The 21,054-nt window shown below is 43.4% G+C and overlaps 1 protein-coding gene across 1 annotated transcript; it reads left to right on the top strand.

Annotated features, from left to right (window-relative positions):
- The first annotated feature begins 4,511 nt into the window (after window positions 1–4,511).
- Window positions 4,512–6,254, top strand: LOC142697932 (zinc finger MYM-type protein 1-like). Its single transcript, XM_075847726.1, has one exon. The coding sequence runs from the start codon at window positions 4,512–4,514 to the stop codon at window positions 6,252–6,254; it is 1,743 nt and encodes a 580-aa protein (XP_075703841.1).
- Window positions 6,255–21,054: the final 14,800 nt, after the last annotated feature.

The raw sequence follows: 21,054 nt of genomic DNA, 5'->3' as shown, positions 1-21,054 counted from the left end.
TTTTTGCGGTGTTCCCCGTGCGGGAAAAATAATATTATAGTTTTATAGTTTGGGTCGTTATGAACGCGGTGATACCAAATATGTGTACTTTTTTTTAACATTTTCATTTTTTTCCTATAATAAAAGACTTATTATAGGAAAAAAAGCATTGTTTTTTTTGTAACTTTTATAACTTGTTTTTACACTTTTATAAAACTTTTTTATTACTTTATTTTTTACTTTTTACTTGTTTTACTTGAAGACTGGCAGCACTGATCGCTGCTATAATACATTACACTACCTAGGTAGTGTAACGTATTATAAACTGTCAGTGTGACGCTGAGAGTGACAGGAAGCTTATGAGGACCGGCATCCGGCTGGTTCTCATAGGCTGCTGTGCATGGCAGACCCGGGGGCTGTTATATGGCCCCCGGTTCTGCCTTATAACCAACTGCAGCACCAGCAATCGGTCCCCGGGAAAGTTTGTTGTAGCAACAAACTTTCCAGTTTGTTATAGCAACAAACTTTCCAGTTCGTTGCTACAACACACTTTCCCTGCGATCACATGACCGGGACCTGAACTAATCAGGTCCCGATCATATCTCCGGGACCAGAGGCAGGTGATAACAGCGCGATCCGGGTGTCAGCGCTACTCTGAGACACCCGGATCGTGCTTTTAACACCCACCGTGAATTCACGTCGGCACTGCACAGAGCCCAGCAAGTGCCGACGTGAATATACAGTGGGCGGTCGGGAAGCGGTTAATTTTGCGTGTAGGGTGATTCCAATGGGCAAAGTATTTTCCAGGCGTTTACAGTTGAGTATGGCAGGAGTCAAGGCAGGACAACATAAAATTAGAATAATGAGGGCATTAAGAGAGGATCTGCAGTTTTGGGAAAGTTGCCTAGTGAACTTAATGGAGTGCGGATTTGGCTACGGGAACCATGCTCCAATCAGAAGTTGAGATTGTACTCAGAAGCTTCAGGGTCAGTTGGCTTTGGATCCTTTTTTGACGGAAAGTGGTGAGCAGGGGTATGGCGAGACGTTGGACAGAAAGGGGTGGTTGAGGAACACGACATTGATTGAACTATTCCCAATAGTGGTAGCAGTGGAATTATGGAAGGAATAGCTGAGGAACAGGTTGGTAATTGTTTGGCCAGAAAATATGAGTGTGGGGTCAGCAGTGGACAATCTATCCAGTTTCTCCCCCCCCCCCCCCCAGTGTTGGCACTATTAAGATATTTGGTAGGGAAGTGCATGGAGTGGAATATCAACTTCAGAGCTTAACATGTCCCAGGAGTCAATAACTTGATTGCAGATGCTTTGTTAAGGGGGAAGTGGGAGGTATTTTTTCAATTGGTACCAAATGCGGAGCGAACAGGATATGTGTGCCCTAACAATATTTGGCAGGTACTGACCCGATTCTAGAAAAACTGGTGAAAAAATCGTTGGCGCCAAACACATGGATGACGTACATGAAAGAATGGAAGAAGTGGGAGGTTTTCAGGAGGAACGAAGGCGAGAGTACGGTGCAGTGTTTATGGAAGCTGCTGGGTAACATGTGGAGGGATGGCGCAGCAAAAGGTAGGGCCACCACCTTGGTGGCGGCAGTATCATTTATTACGAAGGTAAGAGGGGAGGAGGACCCTACAAAGGTTTTTTGCAATTAGACGGGTGGTGAAGGGTTGGTCAAGGTCACAGCCACGAGGAGTAGACAAGAGGGAGCCATTAGACTCAGGTAGAGTAAAGAGGCTGGTGCAGCATTGGGGGCCACATGTAGGGACAGGCACGAAGTGCTGCTTTTAAGGCTGCATTCACATTGGCTTTTGCGGGTGCTTTCAGGTTAGGGGAATTGGTGTCCACTTCAAAGAAGGGTAAAGATGGGTTACAGCTCGAAGACATAAAATGGGATGGCACAACCGTTAAGTGCCTTATCAGAAGGTCCAAGACTGATCAAAATGGGAAAGGGAGATGGGTGACTATGGTAAGGAAAGGGGGCGCAATTTGTCCAGTGGGGGCAGTGAGGGATTATTTGGGCTCACGAGGAGCAGAGGTAGGAGCTTTCCTTAAGCACAGGGATGGTAGCGCCCTGTCCAGGTTCCAGTTTTGTCAGATACTTAAGAGGGCAGCAGTGGCAGCGGGGCTAGAAAAGGGCAGAATTGGTTCACATTCTTTCAGAATTGGGGCGGCATCAGAAGCAGCAGCGGCGGGATCAGATGTGGGGAGCATTAAGCTTTTGGGGAGATGGAAATCCATTGCCATGTTACTGATTGTATGTTGTCTCTCCCACAGAAGGAAAAAGCCTATGGATGATTGGACATTCCTTCATGTACTGGGCCGCGGAGAGGGCAAGGATGAGACCGTATGGATTACAACTGGGACTGCCGGGCGACGGGGTCAAGGTGAAGTGGTTCGGGAGACGTGGTCTTCCATGGTTCCAGATGAGAAAGCTGGTGGAGGAAGCGGCAGAATGGGGGCGCCCGCAAGTGATTGTGATACATACCGGGGGGAACGACTTGACGATTACCAAAGCTTGGGTACTAGTTAACAGGATGAAGGTGGATGTTGCTGCATGGAAAGAAAGGTGGCCGGGGGTAAAGTTTTTGTGGTCAGAAATTATTCAAAGGCAGAGTTGGATGGGGGCAACATCAACAGCGGCCATTGAAAATGTGAGAAAGAAGGTCAATAAGGCCATGAAGGACTTTATGGTGGAGATGTAAGAAGTTTTTATTCAGCACAAGGACATCGACTTTGGGTGCCAAGGAATGTACAGGAATGATGGCGTACACTTATCTGATGTGGGACTGGACATATTTAACATCAGTCTGCAGGAAGGGCTGGAGGACTGGTGGTAAGGAGTTTTTATGGGGTAAAAAAGGTAAGATCGGAAGAGGAGCCTACCTTTTTTGGTGGCGGATCGTGGCACTGCACTCCTGCTAAGAGCGGTTTCGGTGGTGGACCACGGCGAGTTACCACTAGTTATATACGGCGGGGTGAACTCGCACGTGGGGGGACACTAGTTATACGGCAGGTCCCCAGGATGTTTTGGGCCTGGGCAGTCACGAAAGAGGGATGACGGTCCGGCGGCTGCCTGGGGGGACAGCCGTGGCAGGGGGCACGGCTGGCCTTTGTTACAGGATGCGAGCTGAGGGAAGGCGAGCCCCAGCTCAGGGAGTGCCGTGTCGCGATTGAGGTCAGGTTCCTCTTGCGCTGTATTGCCTATGGTTAATGTGTTTTAATAAATCGTGTTTTAATAAATCGTGGCGCATGCCACAATTTACTTGCCAATTTAAGAATGATGTGTTTTTAATGTTTAAAGTTGTTACTAAGGGGTTTAGCACGTGCACACCTTATTGAGTTACTCGCTGAATATGATCCTGCACTAAAGGACGTTTTGCAGAGACCCCAAGGGGTGTACATTCCATACTTTCCTTAAAAAACATGTCCTACCTTTTTGTGGTCTGGGCTCCCAGCCAATGCACGCGACCGTGGAAACCATGCTTGTGTGCATTGACCAATAGGATAGAATGTGTCCTATACTATCTGCAATTGTGGATTGTATACGGACAGCACTTTCTTCATATGGGCCTATTGTACATATTCTGCTTTATTATAGATTATATCGTTATTATTCTACCAGAGATATGCATTTTGTCATGCAGTATAAAAAAAAAAAAGTCTATTTTTTCACAGAACAATTTTTTTTTATATAACTGCATCATGTCTCACCATGCTTTGAGTGGTGCTCAAAAGCGCAAAAAGAAGAGGGAAGAAGAAGAGAAATATGCCAAACTACAAAAAATATGTAGTTTCTTTAAAACAACTGGAGATGCAAGTACATCATCTGCCTCTCACAGTAGAACTGAAGAAACGTCATCAATAGAAGATGGAAATGTAAGTCCTGGCAGTATTGTACAGAGTTCATTGCAGGAGAGTGTAACAAGTGTACATGCCGGCTGTAGCGCAAGGACAACAGAGGAACAGATGGAAAGTCAGTCTGTGTCAGAGTCAACTTCACAGTCTAGCCTTATTGAAGGTGTTCTATCCGAGGAACACGTAACAGACAGAGGCCATTACCCTATTACCATTCAAGATGGAAATGTTAAAAGATTTATTATAAGTAATGGTCCATGCAGACCACAAGGGCCGTTTCCTAGAGATAAAATACATGGAATGTGTTTCTCGGCAAGTTTCTATGAGAGAGTCACTAAAACAGGCCTAAAAATACTTGTTACTTGGCTGTGTTATTCGCCCAGACTTAATGCAGCCCATTGTGAGCCTTGCTGGTTGTTTGGAGATCACAAGAGACAGGGATTTGAACCAGCATGGGCAAAAGGTATCCAGAAGTGGCAAAGATTGTCCGCAAAAATCAAAATCCATGAAACTAGTCAATCCCACATAGAGGCATGTATAGTTTATGACCAATGGAGATGTAATAAAACCATAGATGAGGAAAATGAAAAAAAAAAATAAGGAGAGAGAGTACATTTTGGAGACAAGCTTTACATAGGATTGTTAATGTTACATTAACAATGGCTATGGCCAACCTTGCTTTTCGTGGTCACAGGGAAAAACTAGGGGAGGTGAACAATGGCAATTTTCTCACCATAATTGAGTTACTCGCTGAATATGATCCTGTACTAAAGGACCTTTTGCAGAGACCCCAAGGAACAGTGAAATATCTTAGTCCACAAATACAGAATGAACTGATTAGTCTTCTTGCGAGCAAAGTGGAGGAGGAGATCATTTCTGAAATCCAGAAGTCACAGTTTTATTCTATCATAATGGATACAACTCAAGACATTGGGAAAATTGATCAACTCAGTCACGTGATTAGATACGTCGTTGTTGAGAGAGATGAAAACTTTCGAGCATCCAGTATTAAAATCGAGGAAGCCTTTTTAGGTTTTCAGTCTGTTGAGGATCAAACAGCAGCTGGCCTTGAAAAGACAATTATAGAATCCTTAGAGAAGAAAGGTCTGGATCTATCAAAATGCAGAGGCCAGGGTTATGATGGAGCCGCCACCATGAGTGGCATTTACACAGGTGTTCAGGCTCGCATTCTCAGCAAAGAAAAGAATGCTCTTTATATACATTGCGCTGCCCATAACCTCAATCTAGTTTTGCATGATGCAGTTTCAAATATACCTGAAATTGCTATTTTTTTTGACACTGTTCAGTCTCTATATACTTTCTTTGGTGACAGTGTGAAGAGATGGGCATTTTTAGCATCCTTTACCTCTGAATCCTCCATAACTTTAAAACAACTTTGCCCAACAAGATGGGCTTCTCGATATGATTCTGTACTAGCTCTAAGATTTAGGTTTCAGGATATCTTACAGGCTTTGTCTAAAATTATTATTATTTCCACCAAGCCAAAAGAGAGAGATGAGGCTAGCGCATTGAAGGCAAAAATGGAATCCTTCCATTTTATTTTCATAATTGTCCGGCAAGCCAAAGTTTTAGAAAATGTTAATTTGGTTTCTAAAATGTTGCAGTCAAAAGACATGGATCTTTGTACTGCAACCAAACTGGTAGATAATGCTACTCAAGTGCTCAGCGACTTTCGAAATAATTATGACGAGGCAAAAACGACAGCAGTAACTCTAGCAGAAACATGGGGCATCCAAGCAAAGTTTGTAAATAAAAGAGTGAAGAAAGTGAAGCGACACTTTGATGAGCTGTGTTTGGATGAAAGATTACAGGACCCGGAAGAAAGATTCAAAACAACAGTCTTTTACCAATGTTTGGATATTGTTATAAATCAGCTGCAAAACCGGTTTTCTGCCATGAATACTGTTCTACAGAGGTTCACAATTCTGCAACCAGCAACACTTTCAGGAGAATCTGATGATGTAGTCTTCAAAGAAGCAACAAAATTGCAAGACTTCTACCAGGATGACTTATCCAATGATTTTCCTGGTCAGTTGTTAAGTTTCCGGTCTGCGCTTCCAGAGGATATCAAAAGATCTTCATCTGTTCGAGATGTAGCTACTCTCCTGTTGGTTGACAGCTCTGGATTGGCTTCCACTCTACCTGATGTCTGCATAGCACTTCTGCTTTTTCTTACTCTGCCAGTGACCGTAGCATCAGCAGAACGATCATTTTCAAAGTTAAAACTGATCAAAAATTACCTTAGGAGTACAATGTCTCAACAGAGACTAAGTCATCTTGCTCTACTAAGTGTTGAAAGTGAGAGGGCTAGAAAGCTTGATATACAGAGCATGATTGACAAGTTTTCTGAGGCCAAAGCACGGAGACATACCTTTCAGTAGGATTTGTGAGTATACAGTTTACCAGTTTTATATCGGTTTGGAAGTTTTGAGTTTCACCTAGTTAAACGGTTTATACTAACTCGTTTCCTGTTCTCCGTTACATGGTTCCAGTTTACTAATCTTTTGCATGGTTCAGAGTGATACGTTTGTATAGCATCTGCCTAGCTAGAAACCACAGGATAAAACCCTGTATATAGATGTATATATCACCAGAGATGACTACTGGGAAAACTTTTCTTAAACCAGAATAGCATTTTATTGCTCCTGTGTGAATTAAGTCATGGCAGATGCTTACAAACGTTACACTGTTCCTAATATATTTAATATATGTTCCAGACTTCATTGTTCCTCTTCTATTTTTACAGGATGACCATTCAAAGTTACTTGTTCACTTCCCTTGTTTTGTTGACTGTTTTGGGGTTCGTTATCCATGAATGATATTCAAAGCAAATACGCAGTTCACCTCTTTCAAGTTACCAGTAAGTATCATTTGTTTTGAATGAATTTCTGTTTTTTGTTTTTTTTGTAACATACCTTTATGATTTTTCACACCAAAATCCTGATAATTTCCTTCATTTTGCAGGTGAGTTTGTTTTCCAGTTATTGGTTGATTTACCAAGATTCACAATCTAGAAGATCACAGACTGCCGTCTATAGAATTTAGAGCCATATTGAAGGTAAGTGGTGTTTTTTTTTGGCCTTTAATTGTCTCACTCCTAAACACAAAGTAAAATATGGACACTATGTTCAAACAATTACTGTTCTATACTGTCTGAATGACCTGATGCACTAATCATGTGGAATTATGTAAACCCCATTCTTACGTAATATATATATACATACATACATACATCATTTTCATGATCGATCATGAATAAAACACCAGGTTATGTACATCGGACATTAAAGAGAGCACTTTAAAATGCTATTAACGTTTCTAACTACAAACATTTTTCCTGCTCATAGGTCTGCCACAGTGTGTCCTTCCAGTACCCGGGCCTCTACATTTTTATCTTCAAATTTATTTATTTTTTTTCAATAAAAAAAAATATTATTTATTATTATGAGATGTTATCCCTATTATTATAATGTACTCCCCTAATTAGATTTTGGTCCTGCCGTTGGGCAAGGCGACTGCGTATAGGCGCGAGCAGGGTCTGCTTGGGGAGGGGTTGGGGGGGCCCAAGTTGAAATCTTGCACCCGGGCCCACGAGCCTTTAGCTACGCCCCTGGGTGGAGGATATAGAGAACAGATCCCGCCGAAACAACCTCAGGATGGTGGGCCTACCCGAAAAATGCAAATCGTCTGATTTGCAAGCGCTTTGCGAGAAGGACTTGCCTAAGGCCTTGGGGCTTGGATATTATTGCCGGGTGGAAAGTGCCCATCGTATAGGACCAGATCCTCAGTACAACAGGGATGACCTAACGAATGGTCAACAAAGACCCGGACAAGTCATTATGAAATTCCTGGATTTCAATGACGAGGTGTCACTACTGCGAGCTTAGCCCAAAAAAGCTCAGCCCCTGGAAATACAAGGCTTTAAACTCCTACTCTTTGAAGATTATTCAGCTGAAGTAGCGAAACAACAGAGAGCTTTCAGCAAGATTTGTTCCACACTTTTTCAAAGACAACAGTGCTTCCAATTGCAGTATCCGGCTACCTTAAGGGTTTTTGGTCGGGATGGGCGTACCAAGACATTTTGCTCCCCGGAGGAAGCAGGAGAGGCTCTAAATTTGCACGATGTCAGAGATGGAAACCAAAGCGGAGACCCAGTACCCAGACGTAGTCAAGAAGACAACGGAGAGAGAGATAATGTCTGGAATCGTAAGGAAGGCCGGGTTTTGGACTCCGGCCCTAGAGATCGCCGATCCCCACGCCTTTCCCGGGTGGCCAGAGGTCCAGACTGATTGACTCTCGCCACTGGTTATCTATGATGGTCGGGTAAGAGCGGCGGACTCAGAGTGTATCTTAATGGAGCACAATGGACATCGAACATATGCTGCCTTTCTCTTGGTACCCGCATTGGGGGGTTGGAGGGTAGAGGATCTCCCAGTTAATCCGTGGGTTCACGCTTTGAAAATGTTATAACCGGGGGTGCGGGGGGAGAGTCTCTTCACATGCAGGAAAAAAGAGAAGTCCCGATACTAAACAGGGTGCATCAGAATAGATCTGTTCACCAAATGTATTATGTACAAGCCCATACAGGGCACGGTTTTCTCAAGTTATGTTTCCTGATGTATAAGAATGTTACTGTTTTTACATTATATTGCCATATGTAAAGATGTTTTGCAACTGAGACGGTATGGACGGGGATATTACGGAAAAATCCATCCACCTACTAACATATTGGCTGGTCCATCATTTACTAATGCCATAGCCTTGTTGTCAACATTCTATGTCAGTTTTTGGTTCGGGTATTGTCACGCTGATATCTTTCCCACAACTCAACCTTTATGAAAGTTATTTCATGGAATGTAAAGGGACTTAAATCTCCCAATAAAAGGATTACAATTCTGAGGTACCTGAAACGTCTAAAACCCGATGTGGTTTTCTTACAGGAGACTCACTTAGATACCCTGGAGTTTGATCGTATGAAAAAACTGTGGGTGGGAGATGTCTGCGGATCTCCGGTGGCGAAGGGTAAAGCGGGGGTATTGATTTTATTTCATAGAAATCTAGCCCACAAAATTTTATCCCAAGAAACGGACACAGACGGTAGATGGATAAAACTTCACGTGGAGGTCAGCGGGGAAAATCTTAGTTTATACAATGTTTATGGCCCCAATGGGGATAATAGAGTATTTTACCAAAACTTAGGTCTGAAACTCCAACAAGATCCACAAGCGAACAAAATAGTGGGGGGAGATTTTAATTCCGTGATGCATGTAGGTGAAGATAGACAGCGAACAGTCAGAGACGGGGTCCCCCCAATATCAGATACGGTCCTACCTCCTTTTTTACAATTAGCAAATCTCAGGGATGTCTGGCGAGAGGCTCATCCAGATCGTAGAGAATACACTCATTTCTCGCACGTAGACCACTCATGGTCACGTATTGACTATCTTTTTTGTTCGGCACAACTGGTAGGAAGGGTTGCGGATTCAGGGATAGGGGACATACTTATTTCGGATCATGCCCCGGTAACAATCTCCATAACGGACACTCATCCGAGGGGTAGCGATTTCTTGTGGAGGTTTCCATCCTTTTTGCTTAAGGACGAGACATTTGTGGAGACAATGAAGGGGCGGTGGTTAGAATTGGCACTTGATAATGAGCCTCATAAGGCAACACCTGTGCTATATTGGGCCACGGCTAAAGCGGTCCTGAGAGGTAGATTAATAGCCTATGTGAGTACATATAAAAAAAAGACGACGCAATCTTATAAGGCAGCTAGCTTACACCTTAGATCGACATATACTACCTACATGTCCTCTCTATTAGATTCGGATAGGAAGAAATGAATTGCTGCTAGGCAAGATTATGATCTGTGGTTGGATAGGAAGGAAAGAATCTACAGAGCACACTTTGAAGCGGACCTGTTTCGATATGGAAATACGTCGGGGAAACTTCTGTCACGGCTAGCAAAGGGCAAGTTTCCTTCTTCTCAGATTTTAGCCATGAAAAATAGGGAGGGACAAATTCAAAAGGGGCCGCACGAGATAAACTCTGTTTTATATGATTTTTACAATGAGGTTATCTCGTTGGAGGAAGTTAGCAGAGTGGTAAAAAATCTGCACAATGGCAAGTCCCCGGGTCCAGATGGGTACACGGGGGAATTTTACAAGGCTATGTTGGACCAAATTGCCCCTACGTTGTTAGAATACTACAATGTGGTATTGAACTCTGGCACAATACAGGCGGGATCTAATATGGCTTATATCAAAGTTTTACCCAAGCCGGGGAAAGATCTTTTGAATCCAGGATCTTATCGACCCATCTCACTTATAAATCAAGATCTCAAAATCTTAACAAAAATAATGGCAGAGAGGATTTCGATCCTGATGCCTGACCTTATTGCACCGGCACTGGTAGGATTTATAAAAGGAAGATCGGCAGTAGCAAACTTACGTAAGGTACTGACCGTTCTGGATAGGGTGCGTCACCGTCCTCAGCCAGGTGAATCGCCGGCATTGCTGACACTCGATGCGGAAAAGGCGCTTGATAACGTGAGGTGGCGCTGGCTGGGGATGGACAAAATGAATATCAAGGGAAATGTCAGGACTCTATTACGAGGACTTTATGATTCCCCGAAAGCTAAGGTACAGACCCCTGGCTTTATATCGGAAGCATTCATATTGGAAAAGGGTACCAGACAGGGATGTCAACTGTCGCCTTTACTTTTTGACTTGGCCTTAGAGCCCCTGGCTAGATATTTGGAGTCAAGCAATGTTTTCCAGGGCATACGAGTGGGGGACCAGGAGGTTCGGCTTACTCTGTTTGCGGACGATATTCTGATATTCATGGCAATTGAGGGGTCTGTTAGAAAAAATTAATGAGTTTGGGGAGTTTTCAGGATACAAAATCAATATAGCAAAAAGTGAATTACTGGAACTAGATCATCCGCATTCAAATGACTATTGGTCCAGAGCAGGGATCCCAATCCAAACAGCTGCGCATTACATCACATACCTGGGCATTAAAATAGGGAGGACACCGGATACTTTATATACACTAATATCCAAGATCACACAAGAACTGCATAGGTGGCATCACCTTCCACTCACATTTATGGGGAGGTGTCATCTAGTAAAAATGATGAGTTTCCCGAAATTACTTTACCCCTTACAAACTCTGCCAATCCTGCTGAAACATATAGATATAAAAAAAAGTACACACTGCTTTCTCGCGCTTCATTTGGAGCGGAAAACGCCCCAGGATTGCATTAGTCAAGTTAATGCATTGCAAGGAAGAGGGGGGGGGGGGATAAATTTCCCAAGTGTCAGGGGTTATAATTTGGCTTGTCTGTTCCAACATTTTTTGGACTGGATACAGGGTACTAGCCACTTTTCAAATGGGGAACTGGAACAACAATTAGCAGCACCTTGGAACCTTATGACCCTATTACACACCAGATACTCTAAACTCCCTTCCGATGTGAAGCACTCCATATTATTTAGAGATACCATAGCAACTTGGAAGATCTGGAGAAAGTTATTTAAGGTACCGTTTCTACTGTCAAAAAGGATGCCGCTATGGGGTCACCCAGAATTCCCGCAGGGGATGGACAATATCCTCTTTAGAGAGTGGTGGGAAAAAAACATTCTGCTGGCACAACACCTAATGCACTCTGAACATCCAAGGTGGCTTACGATGAGGGAAATCAAAGACAGATATAATTTGGCTGATAAACATGATTTTCCCATAATGCAGATTGTGGCGTTTTGCAGAGAGAGGTTGCAGTCACTGCACGAGGAAGCGTTAATACACACTTTTGATGAAATTATAGGCCCGAGATTGGAAAAAGCTTCGATATCCTCATTATATAACATCATTAGAAATAGAGTCATTAAGCAGAATCCTAAGGATTGCTATAAAATGTGGGAGAGAGTGACGGGGGATTCGGATATAGCGGAAGTTATACTGAAAGGGTGGAAGACAGTTAGAAAGGAAATTATAAATGAGAGGTGGAGGGAGTCGTATTTCTAAATGATGCATAATGCTATTTATGGTTTCAAGATCCCGGCTTCTGCCTCTAATCCGGATAGGAGAATTGCTTGTCCTAAATGTCAATTGGCCAAATCTGATATGTACCACGGGATTTGGAGCTGCCACGCTACCCAAGACTTTTGGGGGGAAATGTGCAGGTTTGCAACAACATTCTGGGCAACATCCCTACCAATGTCTCCACAATGTATGTTATTCCATCAGATGAGACCACCTGAGGAAGAGGATACAGCGATATCTAGACGGGTGCCCTCAATAATACATACTGTCCTCATGGTAGCAAAAAGATGTCTATTGCAGAACTGGCTGATTAGGGAACTCCCAACAATATCAGAAGTGACTATACAGCTGAAGAAGCTCTTGAATATAGAACGTCTAGAAACAGAACGACATAAAGAAAAGGAAACGATGGGCTCAACTGCGCTTGCGTGGGCATGCTGGAAGCCTAGGGAGCAGAGACAGCAGCTGCAGCAGAGCAGCCAGGGACCAGCCAGGGACCAGCCAACCTTGTACTGAAGGGCTGAGAGCAAGTTGGGTGGATGGGATGGAAGCTGGACCTTCTACACCCGTGTTCACTTAAAAAAAAAAAGTAGACTTCCGGTTCCGGCGCGCACATGAGTAGACGTGAGTAAGGAGAGCTCCGTTAACCCGACTCGAAAACCGGGGTCCCGAGGCTTTGTTACCTGATCTGAGGCTGCTGGCCGATAACCCTACGTACAGGCTTCTCTCCGGCGTATGGAGAGATATCTGGTGAAAACCGGGACCCCAGGATTAAAACCACAGGCCCTGCAGACTGACGACATGATGCCGCTGGGGAAAATGGCGCCTGAGCCGGCCAGGAACACGAGGAGTACGAGTTCGCGCTCGGCATCACAACCTCCTCTGGTGCAGCCAGAAGTGGAAGAAGGTGAGCCTGAGGCTATGTTTCACAATATGGACATTTCATGTCGAGTCTTGGCCAGGGAAGTAGCGAAACTTATAGCCCCAGATATTACAGCTTCTCTGGAGGCGACGGTGTCGAAATTATTGCACCAAATTCAGTCGGATGTTTCAGCTCAGGCGGAAAGGCTTAACGATTTGGAACAACGGTTCAGTTTATTGGAGGATGAGCTAGCGGGAACACAGGAGGAGGTGAAGAAGGTGATAGCGTGCAATCTACAGCTGGTTGATAAAGTGGATGACCTGGAGAATCGCTCGAGGAGGAGCAATTTACGTATTATTGGGCTCCCAGAGTCTATACCAGCAGGACAGCTGTTAAAATTGTGTGCGGTGGAGTTGCCTCAGGCGCTGGGATTGCCAGCCCCGCTGAGAGCGGAGAGAGCTCATAGAGTGGGACCGATGCGAAGTGTGACCCAAGATGGCGCCCCAGCACGACCGCGACCAGTCATTGTGAAGTACCTGGACTATGTGGATAAAACGAATGTATTACAGGCATACCGAAGGTCATCGGCACAAGTGAGAGTACGAGGCAGCAGAATTTTAATGTTTGGAGATTACTCGGCTGAGGTTACACGTAAGCGGCGGGCTTTTAGCACGGTGTGCTCTCTACTGGTCCAGAAACGCATTCGGTTCTCTCTGATGTTTCCCGCCATTCTCAGGATCTTCGAACCCGGCGGTGGGGTGGAATCGTTTTCTTCTCCAGGGGAGGCGGCTAAATTTGTGGAAAGATTGTCTAAAGACAATAATGGTGGTAGCCAGACACACAGGGATGGATTGCCTCGCCTGTCATCAGACCTGTCATCATCTGTCATCAGACCTGTCATCGCCTGTCATTAGACCTGTCATCGCCTGTCATCAGACCTCTCATCGCCTGTCATCACCTGTCATCAGAGCTGTCATCGCCTGTCATCAGATGCCACACATGCCCCTGTAGATAATGCCGCAGTGCCCTCTATATACAGGGTGTACTGCATCAATATATACAGGGGGTGCGGCACCATTATATACAGGGGGTACTGTCTCATTATATACAATGTCACAGTACCCCCTGTAGATGGCGCCACACAGCACCCATGTAGATTGTGTCACCCCCACTGTATATAGTGCTATCCCCCTTCCCCTGTAGATAGCACCTCTGAAGCTCCCTCCAGAAGAGGAATCCCCTCTATTTATTTTTTTCATAAATCATAATTTTGCTACAATAACATTGAGACGTTCTTATTCCTCCAGGTTCATGAGGACAGATCTATGGAAGACTCAGGATTATTATTATTGACAGTAATGAAGACAAAAACAGGTTTCAGGTGGTAGAAAATGACTTTACTAAACCGTTTTATAAGCCAACAAACAAGGACCATGAGGATAGTAAACAGTCCGCTGCTTCTCTCTCCTTGTGGTAAGATGATATTGGGGAGAAAGGTTGGAGGTGGTGGATGTCTCGGCACTTGGTTGTATTTCTGGAGCCTCTGCAGTTTGAGATGTTCCTGCTCGGCTGTGACGTGCCATTCCACCTCGCTGTAGAGTCCGCTGGTCATAAACGGTTCTTGTAGATCTTTCTCCCCGTTTGTAAGATTTTTTTTGGAGAAAGGTTGGAGCTGATGGACGTCTTGGCACTTGGTCGCCATCTCTGGAGTTCATCAGTTTAGGATGTTCCCAGAGAAGTTCCTGCTCGGCTGTGACGTGCCATTCCACCTCTAGTGTCCACTGTTTATAAACGGTTCTTGTAGTTCGTCCTCCCTGATGTAAGATGATATTTGGGAGAAAGGTCAGAGATGGTGGATGTCTTGGCACTTGGTCGCCATCTCCAGATCTTCTGCAGTTTGGGATGTGATAACTGCTTGGCTGTGGCGCGCCATTCCACATCATTGTATAAAACTGGAAATAAGAGAAAGTAAACCTGTAACTATATGGACAAATCTTCTAATATTTCTAAAACATTATTAGATGATAATGGAGACAGTAGTGACCATAACAGCTAAACCCAGTGGTAGTAGTCATCATTGTCTGGGCAAGGTCCAAGGGGGCAGAGGGTGGGTAGTGGAGTGGTTATTTCCTCACATTTATGGGGGGGGGGTCCCCTTTTAACCCGTTAGTGACCGGCCCATAGTGTTTCTTTAAAACGGACAGGCATCTGGGTGTGCGGTCTGATGAAAGCGTGTCATGTCACCGTCCACGATGATCCTCATTATACTCCAGAGTCCTGGTTCTTCTCCCTCTTGGAGATGGTGAAGCTTTTTTGGGTAATTGTTATAGATAAACTCTAAGAAAAGAAACACATATCCACATTATAAACCCCATGATTGTAGAGATGAATAATAATGTTATTACGAGGTCCGGTAAACGAGGTGATAATGAGGTGACGTCTACTGACCTGCATATTCTGATAGTAGCTCAATACATTCACCAGCATGAGGACCAACATCGACCACTCCATGATCTTTGCTGTCATTTCACTGATCTGTGAAAAAATCTCAAAATGAATACATTAAAAGTTGCACAAAACAAGAACTTTCCACCCGGGCCAAGGTTTTGCTGCATTCATGTTTATTGCATGGAGTCATGCGACTGACGGCGATGCCAAAACGGACCTGACCCATTGTCATGTGACACCACATCCATTACATTGCGGACGTCACGACCACCATGATGCTGAGAATAAGCACAAAGATTATAGGTCCAATTGTTTTCCTATAGAACGGCTTCTAGGGGTGCAAATAAAATGTATACAATATTCCAGAATTATTGATAATCTCATTAGTGCCGGATTAAAGGAATTTTACGTCCACTGGTTTGTACCAGCGCCTCAGCATGTCAATAACTTATGTATGAGATATACTGTACATACCTTTACACATTGATCTCCAGCACACAGGTAGGTGTATACGGATACCCTACTTCCAATGACTGGTGGGTTATTATATAGGAAAATAACGTTTATTATGTTTAGTAAGTGTCCTATACAATTTACTACACTTTTATGTAAGATAAATGTTAATATAATACATATACAGTATAGCAAGGACAGTACCGCTGCTTTCTATTCAGTATCTTCCTGCAAGAAGCTGAACAATGTTACCAGATGGCGCTGTGTTAAACCAGCATGTCGCCATCTGACGGCGGAGATCAGAAAATAAAGGGAAATGATCACCTCAGGATCTGATGTTTCCTACATGTGAACCTAAAGACAAGTACGGTTGGATTCCATTCAAATATTATTTAAGAAAGGATACAGAAAACCACTAAGGTCACGGCCATTATACAGGACGCCAGTCTGAAATGGCTGATGACTCTTCGGCTTTCGGGCACTTTATAGAGGAGTATGGACTGCCAAAGGTTGTAAAGGCTGCCAAACCCGAAAGCAAAGAAAGCGCAAATCCGGTGAGTCATTGGATAACGGTAGGTCTAGAAAACAAGAAGACAGAGGTTACAGCAAATCTTATGGAACTAATCACTAACTTACCCTCAGAACTTCCCAATAAATCCTAAATAACGTGTTCTGATATAATAACCACAGAGACATAATGGATATAGAGGTTGGTCTCCTGCTTGGGACTCCTCTCTGTTAGATGGAGCAGACACACATCTACTACATGGTCGTCCATTCATTCGAATAAGCCATGTATTACCACTTTAATGTGTGGCCACACGGTGATAACCGCTGATCATGATCACCAGGGGTTCAGCTGCCGGAAACACAGTGATCAGCTGATTGCCAGCGGGTCTCTATTTAGGGCAGATGGGACAACCCTATTAACATAAAACATTTATTAACTTACCGAAAACATAGCCATCACGGCCGTCCCAACGCATGATGACCATCCAATTGCCAGGAGGATCTTTTGAACCAAGGTCTGACGAGGCCCAAAGGCTTCAGCATTGAGCATGATGAACTTGTAATGTAGAAACGTCAGACCCAGAGCTGAAAAAGAGAAAATGAGCCAAATAAATCCTGTACCACGAGTAAAACAACCTAATAACATCTATGAAGCGCGGACCAAGCGCTAAACCCAACAAGAAACCTACAATAATGGACGGGAACATTTATCTGCATCGTCTGATCCGGACAATTATTATCAATTGACATTAACAAAACTTTATTATTTAGAATAATCTGATTACTGCTGCAGGCTGAGATGGGGGCAGGGCGCGACTGATGCCAAGTCTGAGTCATGTCTGACAGTCTGGTTGCTAGGGATACACTACCTAACAACCATAGTCTTGTCCAGCAATGTGTCCCTAGCAACCGGCCTGCGTCTCTCACTGACGTAGTAATCAAATTTTTATAAAAATAAATGTAGGTTTGACCCCAGAGTAATATAATCAGATATAAGACATTTTATAATAACCCGCCATCCCCCAGAAGTAAGAACATATTATAATCACTTCTGTGATATTTACTTACAGGCAATGGCCATTCCTACGAATCCTATTCTAAACAGGATATTTTCAGGAAAGAAATTTCCCGTTTCACTGTGAAACGAAAAAGAAAAAGTCAATGTTAAATAATATCGAACATTATTTATAATTGTTTAATCTTAATAATCAGCAGTCTGATAATAATCTATAGGGATGAGGGAATGCGTTTCTCTGTCCTCTTGCGGACCCTCTGGGTAATGTAAGCCATTTTGTTATTAGATATTTCCTCCTTATTTAAGTAATTACCTTATACATTCCCAAACTATAAAATAAGAGTCGTGTAATTCTCCATCTTACCTGATGTACATCAGTGGGGGGGCATGGTCCTTGATCACAGTCAGGGTGTAGCCTCCAGAGAGCCAGGCCACACACCAAAAGGCCAAGAAGATGGGGAAGAATCCCAATCCGTTGATTTCCATAATAGTGAAAAGTCGCCAATAAAATAGCAAATCACACTCTGTGTCAATTCACAGAAAGAAAGACCGGGCTGCTGTCAGGGGGATATTTATAACCTCCCATCATCTCTCTGTGACATCATAGTTAAGTGATGTCATCATGATGTCACAGTAAGGTCAGTTCTGCTGCTGTCAGGGGAATTCCCAAATTCTCAGCTCCCTGTGACATCATAGCTCAGTGATGTCATCGTGATGTCACAGTAAGGTCAGTTCTGCTCTGGAGCTGCCATGGTTTAGTATCTGCTATGAACTTATTTCTGCTATGCGCTTCGCAGACCCCAGAACATAAGTCATTGATGTAGTGACATTTTAGCGTCTTTTTTCACAGAGGTCAATGTAAGGTCATCTGTTATACTGTGCTAATAAAAACTATTTACCCCCCTCCATTGATTTTTCCATGTTGTTTTGGGTGACAGCATTGTATCACAGGGGATTACATTTGGTAAAACAAGACTGACAGGACCAATGAAGGCATCACCCCCATATAACACAACCTCTAACATTTATATGAAATAACTGGGACTCAGACCAAGATGTGGGGTAAAGTGGGGGTCGGCCACAGCTTTTATTATTATTATGTCCGCTGGTTGGATAAACACATTGCAAGATAAACAGGTCACCCTGGGTGCCAGAACATTGCAGGCGCGATGGGCATGCTCCAGTTGTTTCCGGGTGATTTCACGAACGGTAGAGACAAGATCCTCCTAGAACCGCCGCTGTGACGTCTGGAACAGAAGAAAATGATCAAAACAGGATGAACATAAAAACTCTGAATCAATTATCAACAAAATGACGTTTAACTCCTTAACAAGATGTCACATACATGTACATGGCAGTCGTTGAAGGGAAGTATGGAGCGGGATCACGGGCTGGGGTCACTCCATACTTAGCGGGTAATGGCTGTGTAATATAGCCAACACCGCACTGCAATGGACAGAATCAAATATCACTTTGAGTCTGCCCGTTTAACCCCTTAGATGCCAAAGTCAATCACGACCACAGCATCTAACGCATTAGATTGAGAGGGACGAACCCCTCCGACGTGCCATTGTCCCCCCACGATGCTATAGCGGGATGCGGCTGGTTATAATGGCAGCCTGGGGGCCTAATGAAGGGTCTGCCATCTTTGTTCTCCGGCAGGGCTTCATAGGTGGCTGTAAGAATCACGATAAACTGCAATACGTTACTATTGCAGTAGATCGTGTGAGCGATCCAATGATCACTGGTTCAAGTCCACTAGGGGGACTACTAAACAGAATTTAAAAAAAGTTAAATAAATAAATTCCCTCTTCCCATTTTTTCCCTAAAGTAATGTTAAACAAAATAAGTTAGCATAATTGATATTGCCGCGTTTGCAAGTCCAAACTATTACAATCTGATGTTATCTAACCCACTCGCTTAACACCGTAAGAAAAAAAAAAAATGTAAAACACCCAAATTGCTGTTTTTTGGTCACGTTAGCTCCCCAAAAAAATGGAATAAAAACTGATCAAAAAGTCAAAATGGTAACAAAAGCTCGCCTCGCAAAATCGAAGCCCTCAAATCGCTCAATCTACGGAAAAATAAAAAAAAATACGTCTCTCAGATTTTGGAGACGCAAAACACATTTTTTTAACAAATAGTTTTACAAAGTGGTAAAACATTAAAAAATATACATTCGGTATCGCCGTAATCGTATTAATCAGTAGAATAAAGTGAACATGTAGTTATTACCGCACGATGAAAACAAAATCCCCCTGAAAATGGCGCATTAGCTTTTTTTTGCTCATTCCACCCCACAAATAATTTATTTTTCAGTTTCCCAGTACATTATCAGATACATTAAATGGTACCATAAAAAATGACAACTTGTTCCATAAAAAACAAGCTCTCATACGGTTATGCCGACGAAAAAATAAAAAAAGTGATGGCTTTTGGAAGGCGGGGAGTAATAAACGAATATGAAAAAACGTAAATTGGTCGTGTCATTAAGGAGTCAAATCAAGAGAGGGAGTGGGGGAAAGACGCCAAGCTGCAGGGTCCAAAGAGGAAGAGGACGAAGGGCATTACTATTTTATAGGGAGCTCTATAGCCCCCTACTATGTGATCACTGGCCAATCCCTGTAGATCATGATGAAGTGATGCCACCCCCCATTTATTTATTCTTAAGGTGACCCCGCCAGTCAAAGCTCCCAACCGTATGCCCCTGGGGAGCTGAAAAGCTCTATACAGTGATCTGCATGTAGTATAATTATTAACCCCTTGATGTTGCAACCAATTTTGTCTTTTAAGCTGCAAATATTTTTTTTTGCTTTTGTCTCCCTTCATTGTGACCATTTTGTGGTACATTTAAATTAACATTTAAAGTGTAGCTAAACGTTCGACAAACTACTGACATGTCATAGAGACATGTCAGAAGTTTAGATTGGTGGGCGTCCGAGCACTGAGACCCCCAACAATCGCTAGAACGAAGCAGCTGAATCACTCATGTGAGCGCTGAGCCGCTTCGTGTCTATTCGGCCAGCAGCAATACAGTTAAGGCGGTACGGTCCAGTGGGTCCACGTACCCAACGTGACAGCCAAATGGCGCTCCTTCCATTCTAAGCCCTGCCGTGTGCCCAAACAGCAGTTTATGACCACATATGGGGTATTGCCGTACTCGGGAGAAATTGCTTTACAAATGCTGGAGTTCTTTTTTTCCTTTATTTGTTGAGAAAATGAGAAATTTTGAGCTAAAGCTACGTTTTATTCAAGAAAAGGGATTGTTTTTATTTTCACTGCCCAATTCTAATAATTTCTATGAAATACCTGTGGGGTCCAAAAATTCACTACACCTTTAGATGAATTCCTCAAGGGGTGTAGTTTCCTAAATGGAGTCACTTTTTGGGCGTTTTCATTGTTTTGGTCCCTCAGGGGCTTTGCAAATGTGACATGGCCTCTGTAAACTATTCCTGCTAAATGTGATCTCAAAAAGCCAAATGGCGCTCTTTCCCTTCTGAGCCCCACCGTTTGTCCAAACAGCCGTTTATGACTACATGTGGAGTATTGTTTTACTTAGGAAAAATTGCTTTACGAATTGCTTTTTCCCCTTTAGTCCTTGTTGAAATGAAAAGAAATTAGCTAAACCTACATTTTCTTTGAAAAAATATAGATTTTAATTTTTACGGCCTACTCCCAATAATTTCTGCAATAAACCTGAGCGGTCAAAATGCTCACTATACCCCTAGATAATTTCCTTGAGGTGTGTAGTTTCCCAAATGGGGTCACTTTTGGTAGGTTTCCACTGATTTGGCACCGCAAGAGCCCTTCAAACCTGACATGGTGCCTAAAATATATTCTAATAAAA

The sequence above is a fragment of the Rhinoderma darwinii genome, assembly GCF_050947455.1.
Source record: "Rhinoderma darwinii isolate aRhiDar2 chromosome 10 unlocalized genomic scaffold, aRhiDar2.hap1 SUPER_10_unloc_10, whole genome shotgun sequence".
NCBI lineage: Eukaryota > Metazoa > Chordata > Amphibia > Anura > Rhinodermatidae > Rhinoderma > Rhinoderma darwinii.
Note: the sequence above shows the minus strand (reverse complement) of the source record. Positions and strands in the feature narration are given on the sequence as shown.